At 41.6% G+C, this 23,686-nt stretch overlaps 1 protein-coding gene across 1 annotated transcript in view; it reads left to right on the top strand.

Moving 5' to 3' along the window:
- LOC128534133 (NACHT, LRR and PYD domains-containing protein 12-like) overlaps positions 1–23,686 on the top strand; it is a 192,121-nt gene that overhangs the window by 98,281 nt on the left and 70,154 nt on the right. Inside the window, exon 6 of the mRNA XM_053508431.1 lies at positions 8,505–8,678. Coding sequence (XP_053364406.1) covers positions 8,505–8,678 — 174 coding nt within the window. The remainder of the gene's footprint in view (positions 1–8,504; positions 8,679–23,686) is intronic.

Here is a 23,686-nt window from a genome sequence, read left to right as displayed (position 1 = left end):
CGTGAGGTGTGGAGGAGGTGTGCTCTGGTGGGCTAGCCTTAGCGTTAGCTTTGGCTGAGCGAGTATGTCGTCAAGTCGTCACCCACTCGGCCCGCTGTAAGAGCTCTAATGCCGGGGTCAGGGGCTGGAATTCTTCACCTGTGGCACTGAGACTTTTTACTACAGGAGTAGAGTCTGCAAATCATGCTGGAAATGTGTGCAATTTAGACACCAGTGTTCATGATGGGATAACAATCTGACAAGGTGCGAGTGTTGTGTGTACAATGAGTGTGTAAGAACGCTGCTCAGCAGGAGGGAATGTAGTGGGTGCAGTAACATCATGTCAGCTTCATGAATGAACAGTGCTAGTGTAATCTTCCTAAAGACACTAGGGTTAGGATTAGGGTTAAGGTTAGGGTTTTTTTTCACTCACACTGATGCTCTCAGTACTTTAACTAAGAAAGTACAAAGTAGCTCTTTTTCTCTTATGAAAAACTCGTCTATGCAGTTAAGAAAATTTAACTTCAGTGTAAATCAGCACTGGTCAAACATGTTTGGTTTATAACACTGGTGTATAATCAGGTTTAAGGATTTTGGAACAAAGTAAATTTTCACACACACACACGCACTCTCTCACTCACACACGATATGGGGTCATAAATAATGGAACAAACGGCTGACAAGTAGTTGCATGGACAGGTGCGGCCAGTTCCCTCATTACTCCATGATTGATTAAGCAGATCAAAGGCCCGTAGGCGGTTCTGAGTGTTACATGTGCATTTGGAAGCTGTTCATTCAAGTCCTCAACATGAGATGCCTATACAAGTGATGAGGTCATTATTAAGCTGAAAAAACAATGTACCTGTCACAGAGAGCTTTTGGAGTGTCTAATATTAAATGATTCATGTTCATGGTGAAGAAGAACCTCCTGGGTCAACCTGGAATTCACAGCTGTGTTCAAAGTTCTGTACAGTGACAATTAAAGTGCAGTGAAAGATAACAGTGGTTTATGTGTACCTTTTAAAGTCTATAGGGCTATTCGGTCGGTCCAGCATGCTATACTCACTAGTCGTAGGAACTTTGCTGTTTAAGACAAGAAGTAAAATCTTTGGTCTATCAATACCAAGCTTCTAGACAACTTAGCATGAAGAACTTGATGTCTTAAATATCTGTGAGTGGACCTAGGAGACATAACCATGTGAAAAAGAACTGGGAAGACAAATTGAAAGAATTAAAGAAAGTTGAATAAATAAATAGAAATGGCTTGTTCCAAAAAAGTCATACAAAGGAAGAACTTTGGTTATAAATCATTGCTATGGTACAAACTAGGCTGCATCAATCCACTTCCTAAACTAGTAGCGGATCTACAGGCCATGTTAGTGGATTTATACTTGTAGAGTGTTTTATACTTACTTTAATTTCTTCACCTGGAGGACATACTGTAGCAGCAGGGATAGGGGTAAGATTAGTTTTTGTTGTTACACAGTCTATACAGTTGTGGAGGTCTATACTTAATCAGAGGATTACATACAGCTCAGGGACTACTGCACTGGGGTGGTCAGACCTGAGGAAGGTGAGCTCAGTCCAGATCTAGTGGTGAACACATCATATGAGTGACTAACAGAATTGGGTATAATGTGTTACTGTGTAACGCGTTACTGTAATCCAATTACTTTTCCTCATAATGCAGTAATGTAACAGGTTACATTTTAAATGCATGTAATTTGATATAAGTTATCAATGTCAATAACATTATGTTACTAGTGTTACAAATGTAGTGTTTAAAAATGAATCAAAATGCATTTAAAAATCACATTTTGCATTACAGCATCAGTTAATGAGCATGTGCTTTAGTCAATCGTCGGAGAGCTTTGTAATTTTACATTTGATGTTGTAACAGGTTCGCTCTTTCTGCACAGACACACGGCAAGGTCTTACAGAAAAGGGTCATTTTATTTCGAAAAAAACGAGGAAAGAGAAGGGTTAAAGAAGAGAAGCGTTTTCATGAAGACGGTCCTGACTTTAGTCGCTAGATAGTTCAGGACTGGACTCCCTTTTAACTTAAACACATCTCCTGTTATACTGAACTTCCAGTCTCACGCAGTATGATGCAGATCAATCTCTGCTATCTGTTTTCATCCAGATGAGGATGGGTTCCCTGTTGAGTCTGGTTCCTCTCAAGGTTTCTTCCTATTACCATCTCAGGGAGTTTTTCCTTGCCACTGTTGTCCTCGGCTTGTTCATCAGTGACTATCTTATCATTTTAATTCATACACATTCACATCTCATACAAACTTAAATAATTCCTTTGATTGTGTAAAGCTGGTTTGCGACAATAACAATTGTTAAAAGGGCTGTACAGGGGAGGTCACGTGACCCGAAGCAGGATGACAACCTAGGAGTTTTGCTCCGCATCGAAACTCCGAAGTTTTTTTAATACGCCCTATTTTTTACCCACTTTGTGATTATTTAATAACATATTTAGAAATGGAAAGTGGAGGTGATAAAGACTTTCCTATTTTTACAGCGAAAAGATCACAAAAAAGTAAAGACAAAAAGGAAAAACCATACCGCGCGTCTTGAAGAGGAAGAGGCCAGCGCTGGTCTTCAGTCGGACACCTCGTTAATTTTACCCGAAATTAGGGCTGTTGGTGCTCGCTTAGACTGTATTGAGGGACAGCTGGGAAAAATAGATGCCTCAGTAACAGTTCTTGAGAACTCTTTCGCTGCTCTCACCGCACAAGTTACCAACGCTGAAACCCGACTTAGTAGAGCTGAGCAGCGGATTTCTGCGGTAGAGGACTCGGGGAGCGCACATGCCACTCAGATGGCTGACTTGCGCGCGAAAAACCTCTGATGGCATTTCTACAGAAAATGTTGCCAGTTTGGTTACAGCTTCCCGTGGATTTTCCTGCTATTGGGATTGAGAGACCGCACAGGGCCCAGCTTCCATCCCAGTCTACGCCGAGCGCACCGCCGAGGAGTGTTATTGTGTGTTTTCTACGTTTCCTGGTGTTCTGGGAAATTCAGTTTCCCTATGTTTCCCCGGTCGCGCACAGTGCTTGCGCAGATTCAAATCATGACGTCACTCGCTACCTAACGCTCAGAAGGCGAACGAGGATTTTAACAGTTTTTTTCTCGTTTTTAAGTGTTTTTACGAACTTTGTGAATTAAACAGATAACCTATGCAAAATAATTGAGTGTCTTTTCGCTTTCTTTTGTATATTTGAAGATAATTCAGACGTTTTAAGCCGCTGCAAAAGACTGGTTTGCTGGACCAGTACTGACATCATGACTACTGTTATTACACGTACATTAGCTGTGTGATGATAGATGTGATACTGATTTATTCTAAATATATTTAAGGTTATACTTTGTAATTTATTATAGCATGTAACTCAAGGGTAGAGTGTCTACTCGTTATAACCACAATACTTTTTTTCTTTTTCTTTTCTTACCCATTTAAACATCCAGTTCTATGGTGTACATATCAAACACACAGGTACAGGAATTATACAGTAGGACACCACACTCATAGTTATTCATGTTATTCACATCTATCTATCTATCTATCTATCTATCTATCTATCTATTTATCTGTCTATCTATGTATGTATGTATGCACCCGCATATGATGGGGAAACACCATATCCTGAAATCCATTATATACTGTATGGATATCCATGATACACTTCTACAAGAGACACATTTGTCAGATAGGGAACAGTTACATCTCAAAAGAGATTGGATTGGTCAGGTATATTTCAGTTCTTTTTCATTAAACAAGCAGGAAGTTGCTACAGTATTTTGATTCATAGAAACTTTCCTTTTATCTTAGAACAAACTGAGCAGGATCCTGATGGCAGATTTATTTTGATTACCGGTCACATCTTGGGGAAACCCTTAACTGTTTTAAATGTGTATGCCCCAAATGAGGACAGTCCTAATTTTATATTAAAGATGGTCCTATTGTTTAATCATCATTGTAATGGTCTGGGGATTATGGCTGGGGATTTCAGTTGTGTCATAAATGATAAGTTGGGCAGGTCATCTTCTGTAAAATCAACATCCCGTTCCTCAGAAACTCTTCAAAATATGTGTCATGCTTCAGGCTTGGTGGATATATGGAGAGAACTACATCCAGGTGTCAAAGACTATACCTTCTATTCTCCTTCCCATAATTCTTATTCCAGATTAGACTATCTATTCCTACCTTCCAGATACATTAATTGTGTAAGATCTTGTGAAATTGGTCCAATGGTTCTTTCTGATCATAACCCTGTTTATTTAGGTTTGACAGAATTTTCAACCCCTAAATCATCATATTGCAAATTTAATAGTACTCTCCTTAATGAAAATTTGTTTTGCCAGTTCCTTAAAGAAAAAATATCCCAATACTGGCAGGATAATGAATTTTGTCCAGTAAATAGCGCTACCAAATGGGATGCAGCCAAATCCACTTTAAGAGGCCACATCATCTCTTTTATTACTTGCCATAAAAAACAAAAGGCTAAGAATAGGAAAAAATTAGAACAAGAGGTAAAAAGATTAGAACTGCTTCATAAAATTTCACCTACACAAAACAATTGGAATCTTCTAACTGGTGCTAGATCTAAATTAAACCTGGACTATTCAGAACATGTACAAAAATTAATAACATTTTGTGGGCAAAGGTTTTATCAATATGGAAATAAACCTAGTCATCTTTTAGCATATCAACTCAACTGTGAACGAGCTGAAAGATCCATTAAGGCTATTAAAACTATTGAAAGAGTAATTTCATATGGTCCAGTTAAAATTAATTCCAGTTTCAAAGATTTTTTTGAGAATCTGTACACTTACTTATATGCATCCCAAGACCCCATCAGTTTTTTGGATAAGATGCAGTTACCTTCAACTTCAGAGGAGGATCAGGCTTTTCTTAACACTCCTCTTACAAAGGAAGACATTTTTGCAGCTATTCAATCTATGCCTAGTGGGAAGGCGCCAGGGTTGGATGGCTTTCCTCTGGAATTTTATAAAAGAATTTGGCACGAGCTCTCCCCTATTTTCCTGCCTGTAGTTGATAAGCTTTTGGAAGACAGTCTCACTTCAGGTTCCTGGAAGACTGCCTCTATAAGCTTGATTCTTAAAAAAGGAAAGAACTCATTGGACTGTGCCTCATATCGCCTCATATTTACTTAATGTAGATTTAAAAATTGTGGCCAAGGCCTTGGCTCGTCGTCTGGAGAGAATTCTGCCTAAGATCATTAAACCTGATCAGACTAGATTCGTTAAATCTCACTATGGCTCAGACAATGTACGTCGTCTCCTGATTATAATACATCAGTTGAATACAGACGGTGACCCGGACACTATAATATCTCTGGATGCAGAAAAAGCATTTGATAGGGTCGAGTGGAGATTTTTTGTTTCAAATATTGGATAAATTCAATTTGGGCTCTAACTTCATCAGACTAGTCAAACTTCTTTGCTCTGATTCAACAGCTGTGGTTAACACTAATAGTTTATTATCAAGTAAATTCTCAATTCATAGAGGCTGCCGTCAGGGATGCCTCCTGTCGCCACTCCTGTTCGCCTTGTTCATCGAACCCTTGGCAAAAGGCATTCGCATGCATGGGGGCGTCCGGGGCATGAAGGCAGGTGGGACAGAACACCGCATATCAGTATATGCAGATGACGTCCTTCTTTATCTGAGGCTAGGCGGTGAAGGCACCCATCTACACAGCCGTGGCGGCTGCAAACGAAGCTGAAAAGCGTGGTGAGGGTTTTCCCTGGCGAGGTCCTGGCTAGGCTCTTGGAACATGGAGCCTTCCACTGAGGCCCGCTGGCGAAACTGCAGCCTCCCACTAAGGCCCGCTGGCGAAACTGCAGCCTCCCACTGAGGCCAGCTGGCGAAACTGCAGCCTCCCACTGAGGCCCGCTGGCGAAACTGCAGCCTCCCACTGAGGCCCGCTGGCGAAACTGCAGCCTCCCACTGAGGCCCGCTGGCGAAACTGCAGCCTCCCACTGAGGCCCGCTGGCGAAACTGCAGCCTCCCACTGAGGCTCTCTCGCCTCCAGTCCAGTCCCGCTTTGACATGGGGCAAGCTGATTATTCCCTGTCAGCTTGCCCCAGCGTTATGGTCCCAGCCCCCAAATTTTCTCCCGGGGGGGCCCCTCTGCTATGCCTTTGTTATGGTCGAGCATTCTGTCACGTTCTGTTAGGTGTTGGACTGTGGGCATGGTGTGGCAGGCATAGACGCAGAGGGGGATGATGTTGAACAAAGAGTCTTTAATAATAAACAAACCAATCAAACAAAACAGGAACAAAGGAAGTTGGCTTTACTTGGGAGCATATGAACAAAACCAATAATCAACTAATACACGGACAAGGAAATACACACACACTAATATACAGTACAGACATGGGATACAAACCAGACAAGACAGACTAAACAGACTAGAGGACTAAACACAAGGGACAATGCTAGGGGCTAAACACACACAAGACCGACTTGGCTGGGCCTACTAGCTGTTATGTACATTAGGAGCTAAGCTAGCTAGTAGCTAAACAGACTAACTGCTAAACAGGCTAGTAGCCAGAGACCCAAGGGATGAGCAGACTAGGTATGCAACAGACTAAGAACTCTAAAGGTTAGTAGCTAAACAGGTTAGTTCCTAAACAGATTATAATTTAAGCGGACGAGGAGACTAGACAGACTCAAGGACTAGACAGACTATGATCTAAGCAGGTTAGTAGTGCACTGATTAGTATTTATACAGACTAAGAGCTAAACATGCAAAGGGGGTTACTCACACATGAGGGTAGACACAAAAGGTTAATTCTCCTAGAGGCTAATCCTGCTAGGAGACACAGAGACAAACTAAATAATGACAAATATAAACTTAACCTAAAGCTCCATTAACCAAATGCCAACTAAACAAACTAAAACAGAACATAACAGGAGAAAACAAAACCCACTTAACAGAACAGAAATTAACATTAATGCTCGACCCAGTTTCCCAGAACAACCAGCTATTTATAACATGACTAATGAGCTACCTCGTTCAGGTGAGCACCCGCATCACCTGACCGAGGTGCCTTCTGGGAAACTGAGTCTGCCAAAAAAAAACCTACAAACTAAAAACAGTGCTCTGTAGTGGGCAACGCTTACACTCTCAGTATGATTATTTTATTTACATTGTTAATTAGAATAATCAAATGATATTAAATCTCCATGTCGATGTGAATAATGAGCTCATCATACAAACACATTGTCTTTAAAGTAAGTCTTAAACCAGGATAAACATTTGTTGAAGAGTGTGTCATTGTGTCTCTCCAGGTTGTGTGAGTGTGGTGTCTCATATGAAGGCTTATTCTACAGACATCCCTTCTACAGACATCTCTTCCAGAGAAAACACTTCGACTTTGATCCACTGCAGTGGTAAGAATATATTTTAAAACATTAATAATAAGCTATGATCTAATTTGCATTTTGGTCAGAATGATAAACACATTTTGTATATATTGTTACATTTGAAACACAGACACATTTGTTCTGGTCAATACTGAATAAATCATTTACACATTCACAGTCTGGGCTTTAAAAAGTACATGAACCAGTGAGATAACAACTTCTCCAAAAGATAATTAGAGTCTGATCTTTTTCTATAAAATACACACAAAGTCTGATTACTGACAGTCTGATCTTCTCAAGAAAGTGTGTGAATGCTGTTAGATTTTCTTACAAAAACTGTGTCCCCACAGAGAGAAATCAGTCCACACTGGTGAGTCAAAAGTAGCTCAAGTTCTCATGAACACTGGGGACCTGGGACCTGCTCCCAACATTTACACCTGGTTTAGAGACGAGGACAAAATAACATGTAAAACCGATGAGTGTTAATCTCACACACTTTATTATATGAATATGTAACCAGACACACTTCTGATTTTTCCACACTTTTTGTCAGATCCTTTTTAAAATGCACAAAAAGCTCAGCACCTCTGATCCTCTGTTTTCATCTCATTCTCCTGTAGAACTGTTATTCTCTGTAAAGTTAAACCTGCAGAAGCTAATGAACTCAATTTGTAGACATTTTTACACTCCATGAGTTTTATCATTCAGGAACATTTTATTTACCAATAAATCATCTGATTTAAAACAGATGTGAATGTTATTCCTTTTTAATGAATGTTTTATACCTTTTACATCATATCTTTTTATTCATGCTAGTATTTGTTATTCACACAGTTTTCTGGCGTTTACTTCCTTGATTCTGCATTAAAATAAATCTGTATACGATGGATAAGAGAAAATAAATATACCACTTAGTCTGATCATTTAAATTACATTGTTAATTAGAATAATCAGGTGATATTTAAGAAATTTCCCTGTGAGATTTATAAAGTTCTTTGAATGTTGAATATTAAATCTCCATGTCAATGTGAATAATGAGCTCATTTTATAACCACATCGTCTTTAAAGTAAGTCTTAAACCAAGATAAAATCTGTTGATAAAGTGTGTGTCGTTGTGTCTCTACAGGATGATTGGTTGTGATGTCTCAGATAAAGGCTGTGCTGCTCTGACTTCAGCTCTGAGATCAAACCCCTCACACCTGAGAGACCTGGATCTGTCCTGTAATGATGTAGGAGACTCAGGAGTGAAGTGTCTCTCTGCTGTACTGCAGAATCCTCTCTGTAAACTGGAGAGACTGAAGTAAGATCACATTTTAAAATATTAATAATCGAACTGTCTAATGATCCACCAGGTCGTAATAATAAACACATTGTGTATTAATTAAACACAGACACATTTGTTCTGGTCAATACTGAATAAATCATTGTGTTAATTCTGATAGATTCTGTTGAGAATGTAAGTGAAAGACATTCTAATGACTTGGTGTGTGTTCCTCAGTCCACAACAAATAAGTCATTAACACATCACTTATCTCTTCAGATAAATATTAAAGTGTAAGACTGATCATTTATTCAAGTCAATTCGATTTTATTTGTAAAGCGCTTTTAACAATTTTCATTGTCGCAAAGCAGCTTTACACAATCAAAAGAATTATTTAAGTCTGTATGAAATGTGAGTGGGTATGAATTAAAATGGTCAGTTTGTCCCTGATGAACGAGCCGAGGGCGACAGTGGCAAGGAAAAACTCCCTGAGATGGTAATAGGAAAAAACCTTGAGAGGAACCAGACTCAACAGGGAACCCATCCTCATCTGGGTGAAACAGAGAGCAGGGATTGATCTGCATTTATACAGTGTGTTAGGTGGCAGGCAGTTCAGTATAACAGTTAATGTTAATTGATGTTAATATGGAGTCCAGGTAGTTATTGCAATTTATTCCCATTATAATGAAATTGTACTTTTCTCTTTAGTTCCAATAAATATCAGATTACCAGGTTAGGAAATAAAACCAGTTTCTGGAAATGTCACTGTATTTTAGATCATCTGAATCTTTATTAAATAAATAGTCTTTATGCTGTTTTGGGATTTTTTTTAGTTCCATCTGTGTTCTAACATTATTTAATGTTGCACAGAGATAAAAATCCTCTCCTTTTCCCCAGACACTTCTGTCTGTCTCTCTCTCTATCTCTCTCTCTCTCTCTCTCTCTCTCTCTCTCAGATTAAAGAATAAAATTTACAGGCAAGAACAGCTGCTGTTTGTTTAATATTGCAGACTGTATACGGGAGAAACTAAATAAGATCAGGATAGTGTTAGGATCGTGTCAGGGTGAGAAGGGAAGCGCATGAAGCGATGCTCCCATCATGCATAGTGTCCACTGTACAAGCCTCTGGAGACAGTGTTATCATCTGGGGTTGATCAGTTACTCATTTTTAGACTCAGTAACATGTATGTACTAAATGACCAGGTCATCACATCTGTGGAGTTTTCTTCCTGATGGTACGGCCATATTACAGGACTCAGATTTACACTACATTTTCATTTATGGCATTTGACAGAAAACTTATAAAGATCATCTTACATCTTACATTTTTATGTCATTGCACATCTGAGCAGTTGACGGTTAAGTAGCTCAAGTTCTCATGAACACTGGGGACCTGGGACCTGCTCCCAACACACTAATGTTCACCTGGTTTAGAGAGGAGGACAAAATAACATGTAAAAGTTTTCCACACTTTTTTCATCTTATTCTCCTGTAACATTTTTTCTTTCTGTAGGGTTAAACCTGAAGATCCCAATGGACTTGATTTGTAGACATTTTTACGCTCTATGAGTTTTATAATTTAGAAAAAAAAATCTTTTATTAAATGTTCTGGTTTAAAACAGACATGAATGTTATTATTATTATTATTATTAATAATAATAATAATAATAATAATACTTTATACTTTTTAAATAGTATCTTTTATTCATTCCAGTATTTGTTTTTACAGGTTTCTAACTACTACTTACTTTCTTGATTCTTCATTATAAATAAATCTGTACACAATGGATAAGAGAAACTAATTATAACACTCTGTCTGATCATTTAATTACATTGTTAGAATAATAAGGTGATATTAAATCCCCATGTTTTTATTTATAAAGAGCTTATTTTACAAACACAACATCTTTAAAGTAAATCTTAAACCAAGATAAAATCCGTTGTTGAAGTGTGTGTCATTGCATCTCTCTACAGGTTGTATAAGTGTAAAGTCTCAGATAAAGGCTGGGCTGCTCTGACTTCAGCTCTGAGATCAAACCCCTCACACCTGAGAGACCTGAATCTATCCTGTAATAATGTAGGAGACTCAGGAGTGAAGCGTCTCTCTGTTCTACTAAAGAATCCTCTCTGTAAACTGGAGACACTGAAGTAAGATCACATTTCACACCATTAAAAGTAAATAATAATAAATTAAAGCTTTCAGTCTTTGTGATCTCGGACCTGAGTGATCTGATGAATCCAGATTGACCCTATATGTCTGACGACAAAAGAATTACAACAAGGCGTAAGATACTCAACCTTACAGAATGTGATTTCTTTGTATTAAGTTAGACAGAGAGTTCTGTCATACAAAAAGACGAGCAAACGTGCACTACGGCTTAAAAGGTTGGGGTCATTTGCTAATTTTTTATTTGTTTTTGTTTAGTAATTTATTTTCTTGATTCTTCAACAATACTGGGGATTTTAAACGAAATAACACATATGGAATTAGGTGATTATGTAACTGCACCAGTCGGTTGTTATTTAAGGACATGAAGGTCAGCTGTTCTGGAAGAGTTCTTACAAGAACAGTATTGTGTTGAGTGCGTTTGTAAAACCCATCAAGCTCCATGATGAAACTGTCTCTCATGAAGACCTTCCCAGAAAAGCAAGACCAAAACTGAGATTTGCTCCTGAGAAGTTCATTTAGAGTCACCAGCCTCAGAAATCACCAATAAACAACCAGCACCTCAGATTAGAGCCGTTATGAAGCTTTATAGAGCAGAAGTAGCGGATATACATCTCAATATCAACTGTTCAAAGGAGATTATTGTGTAATTTGGATAAACGCCTTCAGTATTGTTTTACAGTGTAGAAAGAAATAGAAATTAGGAACGGCCATGAAATTAGAAATTTACAATCTTTGAGCGGTAGTGTACATGGGCTGCAACCTGAAATAATATCACTGATTACATTAAAGCTGATCAGATTATTTTTAGCTTTAACCTTTTAAACTATTTCTACAAACTCTTTACCCGTCAACGACGTGTACTAATGCAAGTCATGTATAGTGTCCACAGTACAAGCCTCTGGAGACAGTGTTATGATCTGGGGTTGTTTCAGTCGCTCAGGTCTAGACTCAGCAACGTTATGGAGCAATAAAATGAAGTCAGCTGATGACCTGAATGTACTGAATCACCAGGTTATCACATCTACGGAGTTTTTTCTTCCACTCACTGACTCAAATACATTCACCCAGTAACACATGGGGATCACAGTGCGTGTTCATTACTGTATGTTATAACAAACCAATATAAATTAAAATAATTACATAAAAATGTTCAAACTGCAATCTCACGCAGAGAACTCAGTCCACACTGGTGAGTTAAAAGAAGCTCAAGGTCTCATGAAAACTCTTATTTATCATTAGTCACCAAGTGGTTTAAAACAGACATGAGGGTTATTATTATTATTATTATTATTATTATTATTATTTTATGAATCCTTTACACTTTTTTTATCTTTTCATTCATGCTAGTACAGCAAGTCCCCGACTGCTGAGTTAGGAATTTTCACAGATACAAACGTCAAATTACAAACATTCGTAAATACAAACAAATTGCAAAAGTAGCTCAAGTGTCTGCTGGACATCGTCACAGTTTTGCTGCTGTGTGCTTACTGTACAGTGCAATAGACAACAGGCAATAAACCAATTCATTGGTATTTTACAAAAAACACTGTAGTGCAACATATATTAATATATACAATATTTTCAGTATGTAAGTTAATGTATAAAATTGGTGCGGGAGGAAAAAGTCGGCCTCACCGGTTTCAGTGGGATAGAAAATGTCAGTCCTGTAAAGCTGAAACTGCTTCAGAAACTCCTCAAAAAGAGTTCAGTCTGAAACAGCTTTGAGGCAAAATGGCGTCCGTTCAAGTGCGTAGTTAAACACCATGTAGCGTTGTCCACCCCAACATCTTCCCATGATCCCTTTAAACAAGGTCAGCTGACCACACTGCATCACCGGGATTCCCCTTGTGATTTGGAGGCGCAGTCTTGCGAGGGTTTAATGCGCAACCAAAACAGCAAACCTGTGTTTTGAGCTTAGAGCTGGGAGGGGCCGGACTTGGTTCATGTCAGAGGGAGGGGTCATCTTCACCACCTCCACGTGCTCCAGTCTGCCACTTTGCCAGCGACTACCTTTTGCCAACCGTGTGCTCGCATGCCAGCTGGACCTGCATGTGCACACCTTTACTCTTTTTCTCTCCTTTTTACCCTTCCTCCCTCCTTTTAACTGTCTCCTACCCCTTTTTTGCCTGAATAAACTTACCCCTTTTTCCCATAAGACCTCGTCTCATGTCCGTGTGGCTGTGGAGCCACCCATGCAAAAGAACGAACCCGTTACACAAGACACACTTATGATTTTTCCACACTTTTTTATGGGATCCTTTTTAAAATGCCAAAAAAAATTCAGCAGCTCTGATCCTTTGTTTTCATCTCATTTCATCTCATTTATTCTCTGTGAAATTAAACCTGCAGCAGCTAATGAACTTAGATTGTAGACATTTTTACACTCCATGAGTTTTATAATTCAGGAACATTTTATTTACCAGCAAATTATCACCAAGTCATCTGGTTGTAAAAAGTCATCAATGTTAATTTTTAAATGAATGATTTATACTTGCATGTCCACGAGATCCAAAAGGTAGTTTTCCTTCCATTCAAATCCAAAAACCATCCCGACTTTTCCGGAACTCGGGTTGTAGAACAGGTTTTATGCCGAATGCTCTTCCTGCCGTAACCCTCCCATTATATCCGGGCTTGAGACCAGCACTACATGCAGTGGCTGGGGTTTGGGGTTTGGCTGGGAATTGAAAACCCAGGCCTTCCGCATGGCAGATGAGGAACCTACCACTGATAATTAAATAAAATTTTATTTTTAGTTTTTGCTAAAGAATGCATTAAATATATAATGGCAGTAAAAGTGTATTTCACGCTATGATGGTTGAACTTGAACCCTGACCTTCCAATCAGTAACTGTTTGATCCACCACTGCCCTATTATCCCCCAGTGGGGTTTAACTTGTTTCCTCTTTATCTTAAAACAACGATGCTTTAGTTCTTTAATTAGTCCAGTCTTCTAACCTGTTTGTTCTTACACTTCGCTCATACAAAACTGTTTCTAAAGCATAAATTTTGCACAGAAAATTAACCACTAACGTCATTAGAGATGAGAAAAAAATAAATAAATTCAGTTACGTATCATGATTCTTTTATGCAGCAATCCATATAGGTATCGCCATGCTGACTGCCAGATCGATTTATTGTTAATGCTTTTTTATATATGAAAAAAAAAAGACTGTATACAGAGGTGTGAAAAACTATTTGCCCCCTTCCTGATTTCTTATTCTTTTTCATGTTTGTCACACTTAAATGTTTCTGCTCATCAAAAACCGTTAACTATTAGTCAAAGATAACACAAGTAAACACAAAATGTAGTTTTTAAATAATGGTTTTTATTATTTAGGGAGAAAAAAAATCCAAACCTACATGGCCCTGTGTAAAAAAGTAATTGCCCCCTGAACCTAATAACTGTTTAAGCCACCCTTAGCAGCAATAACTGTAATCAAGCGTTTGCAATCAAGATAACTTGCAACGAGTCTTTTACAGCGCTCTGGAGGAATTATGGCCCACTCATCTTTGCAGAATTGTTGTATTTTAGCTTTATTTGAGGGTATTCTAGCATGAACCGCCTTTTTAAGGTCATGCCACAACATCTCAATAGGATTCTGGTCAGGACTAGGCCACTCCAAAGTCTTCATTTTGTTTTTCTTCAGCCATTCAGAGGTGGATTTGCTGGTGTGTTTTGGGTCATTGTACTGCTGCAGCACCCAAGATCGCTTCAGCTTGAGTTGACGAACAGATGACCGGACATTCTCCTTCAGGATTTTTTGGTAGACAGTAGAATTCATGGTTCCCTTTCAAAGGCTACACTCGATGCTGCGTGAAAACGCTATGGGAAACATCTTGTCATGTTGCCGGTTGTGAAGCATGTGTGTATCAAACACGCCAAATTTTGGCTTATATAACCTCGGTCGGGTGACGTCATCTGATGAGACGCACCTGCAGGTTATAAATAGGAGTGAACCGGAAACATTCCTCAGATCTTTTGTCTTCACTGACCTTGTTGTGTATGCGTGTGTGTTTAAACCAGCAAAATAAGAAAGTGTTTAACTCACCGATATGGCAGAGTTTTAATTGAGATATCCCTCCGTGTCTAATAAACACATATCGGAGGGCGATCTCTACACTTTACTGTTTCAAATAAAGTGCTCGCGCGCGCCCCGCATTCCTTGAGAAGCACCGGGCCGCGGCGCATTTCTGGGGCTTAAAACGCGTGTATCCAGCAGAGCTGTGAGAGACGGATTTAAAACTCCTATCTCTCACTTCCTCGTTGGATCGGGAAATCCCTCTGTCCGCTCGCAAGCGCGCGCTGCGCTTCTTGTGAATGGGCAAGGATAAACATCCTCTCTCGCTCCGCGGAGATGAAAATAGCACCCAAGCACTTTAGAAAAAAAAAAAAAAAAAAAAAATTAAACGGCAGGTTCTGTCGGGTGCCCGGGGGGCGGAGCCTCAACAACGCTCTCTCCCTTTTTCTTAGCAATCTCCATATGAGTTAACCCTTTCATAGAGTAAGCTGTATCTATTCTGTGTTTTCCTGCCATCTACTTTATTTATTTGTTTAAATATAGTTGAGGTGGAAGCACGGGGTTATATGATGACGCCCAGATAGAAGAGACGCTTCCAGGCTATCTCTCTCTTGGGACATCATCCTCCCTGAAAAGCTAATACTTCCTTTCAAGCTGTGTAGACTTTTATCTTCCCTGGAGGAAAAAGCTTTTCAGGCAGCAGGTCTGGTTGGTGCTCCATTGCACACCATGACGGTTTTGCAGGTCTACCAGGCTGACCTGCTGAGAGACTTATGGCTTGAATCTCAGCGGCATCAAGCATAGGATCGCGCATTCCTCCTTGATGCCCCTATTTCGCCTTCCGGTCTGTTTGGCGATGTCGTTAACTTGTTCGCCACTAGGTTCATGAGGCAAAGTTATATGAACAAGCCTTCGGAAATTCCTTCCCCGCCGTGCTCAGGAGTCGGGACTGTCGGCCACCCAGTCTCAACCAGGTCTGACGCTTGCAAGGCGTGAAACACACAAGGAGAGTGTTTTTGGGCCGGGCACCCCCTCGTAAAGATTGGGGTGCGTCGTGCCTGCACTTCGCAATCCGCCTCAAAAGAGCTCAGACTGGCATATTGTCTTCTTCACAAAGAAGCCCTGAGGTTCATGTGCCCAGGACCATGGGGGTGGCCCCCCCAATGGGGAGAGACATGCAGAATTCCTTTTGAATGAAGTGTTCTCCCTGGCACCCCAGGAGGTCTGTGTTTTTGCTTCGCCACCACTGGTGTTTCGGGCAACACCAGTCTCCAATAAAGTGTTAGCTCTTCGGTTTTTCCTGCCATGTTTCCGGATGCCGAACATCTAACATTGCCCCCCCGTTTAACCAAGCCGCCGAGACTTTTGCCCCTTTCAGAGAAACTGGCAGCGTGGAAACTACTGCCAAGCATATCTCCTTGGGTACTAAGCACTGTAGAGAGAAACTACAGGATGCAGTTCTCACATCACCCTCCGTGTTTCAACGGCGTGGTCTCCACTTCCGTGAAACCGGAAAGTGCGCATCTGCTGACAGAAGTTGCTGGGAAATGGGGCCATGGAACATGTTCCCCCTAACAGACAGTGAGTCAGGCTACTACAGTCGGTATTTCTTGGTTCCCAAGAGGAACGGGGGGCTACGTCCAATTTTTAGATTTTTGCGGGCTGTTCCGCTATCTAAAATAAATAAATACAGCTTCAAAATATTGACTGTCAACGTGATTGCTCTCAAGTCCTACCAAGCGATTGACTTGGGACAATCGATTGAAGGACGCTTACTTCATATAGAAATATTGCCACAACACAGGAGGTTCCTAAGGTCGCTTTCGGGGGCGAAGCTTACCAGTATCGGGTCCTTCCATTTGGTCTAGCTCTCTCACCCGCACATATATGAAATGCATGGATGTAGTTCTGGCGCTTACGACTCCAGGGCATCCGTATTTGAATTACATAGACGACTGGCTGGCCCAGTCTCAGTAGCTAGCGCTTTGACATCAGCATGTCATCCTAGCTCAACTTTGTTTCTTAGGATTGAGACTCAACGCCATGAAAAGCGTGCTCTTTCCTGTTCAGAGGACAACATATTGGGTGTCACATGGGATTCGATCGTAAGCGGGCACAGCTGTCTCCCGCTCGTGTTGAATCCATTCTCAACACCCTCAAGGAAATCAAGCTAGACCGGAAAGTGACCATTACTTTCATAGATTTTAGCTCTTATGGCAGCTGTATCCACGGTGACACCTTTGGGTCTTCTGCACATGAGAGCATTTTAGTTGTGGCTAAAAACCAGGGGATTTCACTCTAGGGCCAATCCCCAATAAAGGTTACGCGCCAGGTGCTTCGTACCCTTCCTATGTGGTTCAGACCCCGGTTTCTGACTTTGGGTCCCACTCTAAGTTCGTCTTGTCGTCGCAGATGCTAACGACAGACGCTTCCCTTATGGGCTGGGGTGCGGTCTTAGATGACCGTCCAGCCCAAGGGAGCTGATTAGGCCATCTTCTCGCACGGCACATCAATTGCCTCGAAATGATGGCTCTATTTCTGGCCCTAAAGCACTTCCTCCAGCAGTTGGGAGGCTACCATGTCCTAGTGCGGGTGGACAACACTATGGCAGTCTCATATATTAATCGCCAGGGCAGACTGTGCTCGCGCCGCTAAAAAGCTAGCGCACCAGGTTCCTGTCCCTCAGGGCGAATTACATTCCAGGGCATATGAATGTGGGAGCAGTTGTTCTGTCCAGTCAATCTCTGACACACGGGGAATGGAAACCCCACCCCAAAATAGTCAGTCAATCTGGGAGAGATTTCAGGTAGAAGAAGTGGACCTCTTTGCCTCGCAAGATCAGCAAATGTCCCCTTTACTACTCTCTGACTCTTCCAGCTACCCCAGGTCTGGACGCCGTGGCACGTACATGGCCCTGGTTACGCCTTTATGCGCTTTCCTGATAGCTCTGCTCCCGGGAGTCTTGGCGAGGGTCCTTCAACAGTGTTTGCGCCTCTTATTGATAGCGCCCTGTTGGCCGACCAGAGTGTGGTTCTCGGATCTAGTATCCCTCTTCAACGGCTCACCATGGGTGATTCCAATGAGGTGGGATCTTCTGTCTCAGGCGCAGGGGACGATATTTCATCCCCAGCCCGAGTTTTGGAACCTTCACGTTCAGTCCCTGAACGGGACCAACTAAGTCCAGCTGGTCTTTCAGCCAGCGTAATTAAGACTTTTCTAAGTGCTAGGGCTCCCTCCCCTAGAAGAGCTTATGCCCTCAAATGGAATGTATTTGAAAGTTGGTGCATAACGAAGCAGGTAGACCCAGTCCACTGCCGAAATGTTTCAGTGCTGGCGTCTCTGCAAGAAAAATTGTCCTCGGGCTTGTGCCCTAGTACCCTCAGGACGTACGTAACTGCTATTTCAGCCTGCCACGTCCTGATTGGTGGTGTTACTGTGACACGGTCCCTTTTGTGGGTTTTATCTATCGTGCTCGAAGAGCCAATTGACACCCTTCTTTTTGAACCACTAAAGTCAGCGCCTCAGGTTTCTGACCTTTAAGATGGTTTTTCTAATGGCTGTTACCTCTCTGAGAGGATTGGAGATCTGTCAGTCTCCCCATCCTGCCTAGACTTCGCCCCTGGGCTAGTCAGGGCCATTTTGCTTCCTCACTGAACTATCTTCCGAAAGTTCCATTCTCAACATGCACCCTATTGTTTTTGAAGCCTTCTGTTCTCCGCCTTTTACAGCTTCGGAGCAGGAGAGACTTACTGTGTCCAGTACGTGCTCTTCAGATTTACATCCACCGCATCAGCCAGTGGCATAAGTCAGAGCAGCCTTTACATGTTTTGGGGCCGCAACCGGGGGGGGCGGCCGCCACTACACTGGATGAGAGATGCTATTGCCCTCTCCTATGAGGCGCGTGGGCTCACTTCGCCTCTAGGAACCAGGGCTTATTTAACCAGGGGAATCGCCTCATCTACTAAACTAGCAGGAGGTATTCCCCTGCAGCAAGTGTGTGATGCGGCGGCGTGGTCCTTTCCGCACACATTTGTTAGATTTTATAATCTGGATGTTCATGCCACTCCGGGCTCACAGGTCCTCGAGTCAGCTTTCCAGATATAGTTCTGAGACCTTCTCGGCTTTGTGCGCACACGCTACACAACCTTGGGGTCCAGACACTTGCAGTGCGGCGGCGTTGGTATTCTCGTTCCCATAGCGTTTTCACGCAGCATCGAGTGTAGCCTTTGAAAGGGAACGTCTCGGGTTACTTTGCTGTAACCCTGTTCCCTGAAAAGGCGGGAACGAGATGCTGCGTCCCAATGCCGCACTGCCTACGTGACCGGACGTCCGTTTAGACAAATCAATCTGAGGAATGTTTCCGGTTCACTCCTATTTATAACCTGCAGGTGCGTCTCATCAGATGACATCACCCGACCGAGGTTATATAAGCCAAAATTTGGCGTGTTTGATACACACATGCTTCACAACCGGCAACATGACAAGATGTTTCCCATAGCGTTTTCACGCAGCATCTCGTTCCCGCCTTTTCAGGGAACAGGGTTACAGCAAAGTAACCCGAGACGTTCCATCTATCACAGCAAGCCTTCCAGGTCCTGAAGCAGCAAAACAACTCCAGACCATCACACTACCACCACCATATTTTACTGTTGGTATGATGTTCTTTTTCTGTGTTACTTTTACGCCAGACGTAACGGGACACGCACCTTCCAAAAAGTTTAACTTTTGTCTCGTCGGTCCACAAGGTATTTTCCCAAAAGTCTTGGCAATCATTGAGATGTTTTTTAGCACAATTGAGACGAGCCTTAATGTTCTTTTTGCTTAAAAGTGGTTTGCGCCTTGGAAATCTGCCATGCAGGCCGTTTTTGCCCAGTCTCTGTTCCATGTTTTTGCCATTTGTGGATAATGGCTCTCACTGTGGTTCGCTGGAGTCCCAAAGCTTTAGAAACGGCTTTATAACCTTTACCAGCCTGATATATCTCAATTACTTTTGTTCTCATTTGTTCCTGAATTTTTTTGGATCTTGGCATGATGTCTAGCTTTTGAGGTGCTTTTGGTCTACTTCTCTGTGTCAGGTAGCTCCTATTTAAGTGATTTCTTGATTGAAACAGGTGTGGCAGTAATCAGGCCTGGGGGTGACTACAGAAATTGAACTCAGGTGTGATAAACCACAGTTAAATTATTTTTTAACAAGGGGGGCAATCACTTTTTCACACAGGGCCATGTAGATTTGGAGTTTTTAAAAACTGCATTTTGTGTTCAATTACAGTGGTTAATCAATCGGACTGTAGGTCCTACCGTCGCCGCGCTCGGCGGTACCGTTTGGCTTTGTGCGTTTGCTGGCTTTTACCGTTGAGTGGCGCTATATAACTACAGGCTGACGCCTCATGCCTTAGTTCATTCTCTGCTGGATTAATGAGACACGGAGTTTTAGAACTGCACGTAGTAGCTGATAAAATCAAGTAAAACATTGTAGTTAAACAAATTTATAATCACAGAACTAAAATGACGATACAAATGTAGAATTTAAATTAAATTAAATCTTATTAGGATCAAATTTAAACAAAATAAATATTAACACAGTGAGCCTTTAAATTTTATCACGTGTAATTAAAAAAGACGCGTGTAGGGTTTTGTGTCGTCTTATATCTTGTGTTCTTTAAATTTATAGTAGATTTATTAACTAAAATAAATGACCATAAAAATTATAACATTGTCAGGACGTTCTACTGCGTCAGCTGATGTCGGTCATTCAGCCCCGCTTGTGTTTGTGCGTTATTAGAAGAATGAAATGCAGTAGACTGTTATGATCTGTAACGGATTCGACCCATGTTGCACGGGCGGCACCATAAAGCACGGACACGAGGCGAGGTCTTACGGGAAAAGGGTAATTTATTTAGGCAAAATGGGGAAGGAAAGTGTTGAAGGAGGGAGAAAGGAAAGAAAGGGATAAAGGTTGTGCATGTGCAGTTCCGGGGGCTGTGCCACACTGGCATGCGGGCACACAGCTGACGATAAGTGTTGGTGCGAGTGGCAGAACTGAGCACGCGGAGGCAGCGCTCCTGCACGCTCCCTCGTGACGGCGCTTCTCCCGCTGTCGATGGCCGGCGCGAGTTCTCGCTGACGCAAAAACCTAACCACACTTTTCCTCTTCGGCAGCGGGGCTGCGAGGGCGGGCGCGGTGCGGGAGTGAAGATGCCGCGGGAGCTCGCGCAGCTCTTTCTCGCGCTGTCCTCAGCGCGGAGATCAAAGGGCGGAATTCTAATGTCCTTGTTTAAAGTCCCCGGGGCGCGTCACATCTCCCCACTGACATGCTTCTTTCATATTCTCCATTACATCACGTACTTCCCAGACCTCAGACAAACCTCCGCGCCTTGCTTTTATAATGCAGAGCAAGCCCGAGATCATATTAACCTTAATTATCGCCAGCCGGCACAAATAGGCGGCTCCCGTCCCTTTGCTGCCTATTCAGGGAGCCTACGGAGTGAGGGAGTAGTTATAGTAGATTTGGGCGTACACCCATCACACGCGCACGCCGTGGCAGATCATCATAATTGTCCTAAACTTGTATTTCATAAGGTTTTCCGAGCGGTGGTACAGCGCAACGGGGGTCATTATTTACTATTAAACATTAAACGAATTTACAAAACTTAATGCGTGCGATTAAGCGCTGATTCCACGTAGGAAAGTAAAGAAGAGGATCCTGATGCTCAACATTCCGGAGACCAAACCCCATTTAAATTAAATTAACAAATATTGCATGTAAATAACAATAGCCCACGTTTAAAAAAGCATTTTTATTTAGATTATAAAAAAATAATCCTGCATCTGTTTTAGGTGTTCCAGCTGCCACTGTTCTAAAATTCAAATTAAATCAAATCTTATTAGGATAAAATTTAAGCACAAAAAATGTTAACACAGTGAGCCTTTAGATTTTATCACTTGTAATTAGAAAAAAAGCGTGTATGGATTTGTGTCATCTTATTTCTTGTGTTCTTTAAATTTATAGTAGATTTATTAACTGAAATAAATGACCATAAAATTAAAACAGTGTTAGGACGTTCTACTGCGTCAGCAGATGTCGGTCTTTCAGCCCTGCTTGTGTTTTTGCGTTATTATAAGAATGAAATGCAGTAGACTGTTATGATTTGTAACGGGTTCGACCCATGTTACTCAAACAACTCAGTTCAGGTGTAAGTAAATGTCTGTGCTGTTTGGGGGAGGGACGTGCTAATGATTTGGTCGGCTCTGTGTGTGTGTGTGTGTGTGTGTGTGTGTGAGAGAGAGAGAGGGGTGTCGCGGTCGTTTTCAGTGAAACAAAGGCTCAGCTGAAAAATTATAGGCACATCAGTCACTTAACCACCAATAAAAGGTATTTGAGTGTTATGATAGTTGTAATATAACAGATGCGCACTGAATACTAAACCTAAACCAGGCACGGAGATTAATGAACCAAGATAGCCCCCATACCCGTTTAAAAAAAATAAATAAATAAAAATACCAAAGAATATTATTGTGTATAGACTGATTAAAAACAATGCAATTTATGCTATCATAAGGAAAATAACAAGTTCTTCCATTCCAATGATTAAAAAAGGTAACAATGTCAACTTTAGAATCTAGAATCCAGGAGATTAAAATTACACAAATTGAAATCACTGAAAGTCTCCAGAAGAGCCTCAGATTCAAGAGGTTTTTAAAGTGGGGAGAAGTGCATTACAGTTTCTCTGAATGTATAGGTGAGAACAGCCGATTCACACCTGGGGAGGGTGAATAATTTGTATTTGAATGTTGTCTGGCATTGTAAAGCACTATAGTGACACTAAAAGAACAACCCAGGATTAATAGGAATTATTATACTGCATAAACATTATTTAGCACAAACAAATTCCTCGCGCTCGGGAAAACTATGCGTGCGGTTGAGCGCTTTTTAGACTATAGGAAATTAAATCGGAGGGTTTTTATTTAGACTATTAAAATAATAACCTGCGTCTATTTTTAGGCGTGCCAGCTGCCACTTTTTAGTTAGAAGTTTTCAATACAAAGCTTATAATGCCCACATGACATGACGGAATAAGGCACGGCTGGTGATGATTGGGGTTTGTTGGGTTACAGTGGATTTAACTACGCGGTGTGAGTGCAATGGTCCGTCTGCTCACGCTGACTCTGCTCTCCGCGGATGGCCGTACCGCCCCCTCCCACCTCTCGCTCCTTTGAAGTTCCTGGGGCGCGTTCCATTTGCACTGCTTGCATGCCGCACTTCCGCGTTGTTGCACGCGCGCTGCATACACAGCGCGTATTAAAATCCACTGTAGCCCAACAAACCCCGAGTATTTTATAGCGCAGGGTGCAAGCCCGGGCAACGATAGCAACGATAGCTCACCAGTCATGTGTAATTCTGCGGTCCCGCTGCTTCGCATGTCTGAAGGGGAGGCCGCCTAACTAGTGCGCGAGGAGCGATATTGATTTGGGCGCACGCCGTGACAAGCTGAAAAAACTGTGTCAGATTAATGTGCAAAAACTATATAATAAAACTATATAAGACTACATGCCTTTATAAGACTCAACTTTTATTTAAGCGCACTCACAATAACGAAAAAACGTTGTGATTTTGTAAGTGTTGTTATTTTGTAAGTGTTGTAAGCTGCGCTGCTCTGTATTGTTTTTGGTGAACTTGAGCGCGTCAGAAAATGAACGCAAACGTTTTTTTAAATGGTCAGAGTCAGTCTGCTTGCTGTTTTCCCGACGCGTTCATAATCATTAGTCTACTTCTGCCGGTGCGCTCTGGAAAACTCCATGCATGCGGCTGAGCGCTGATTAAAACTATGGAGTAAATTAAAGAGGAGAATTACGATGCCG

This window comes from Clarias gariepinus, chromosome 12 (genome assembly GCF_024256425.1).
Source record: "Clarias gariepinus isolate MV-2021 ecotype Netherlands chromosome 12, CGAR_prim_01v2, whole genome shotgun sequence".
Taxonomy (NCBI): domain Eukaryota; kingdom Metazoa; phylum Chordata; class Actinopteri; order Siluriformes; family Clariidae; genus Clarias; species Clarias gariepinus.
The sequence above is the reverse complement of the archived record's forward strand: the minus strand, read 5'-3'. Positions and strand labels throughout refer to the sequence as shown.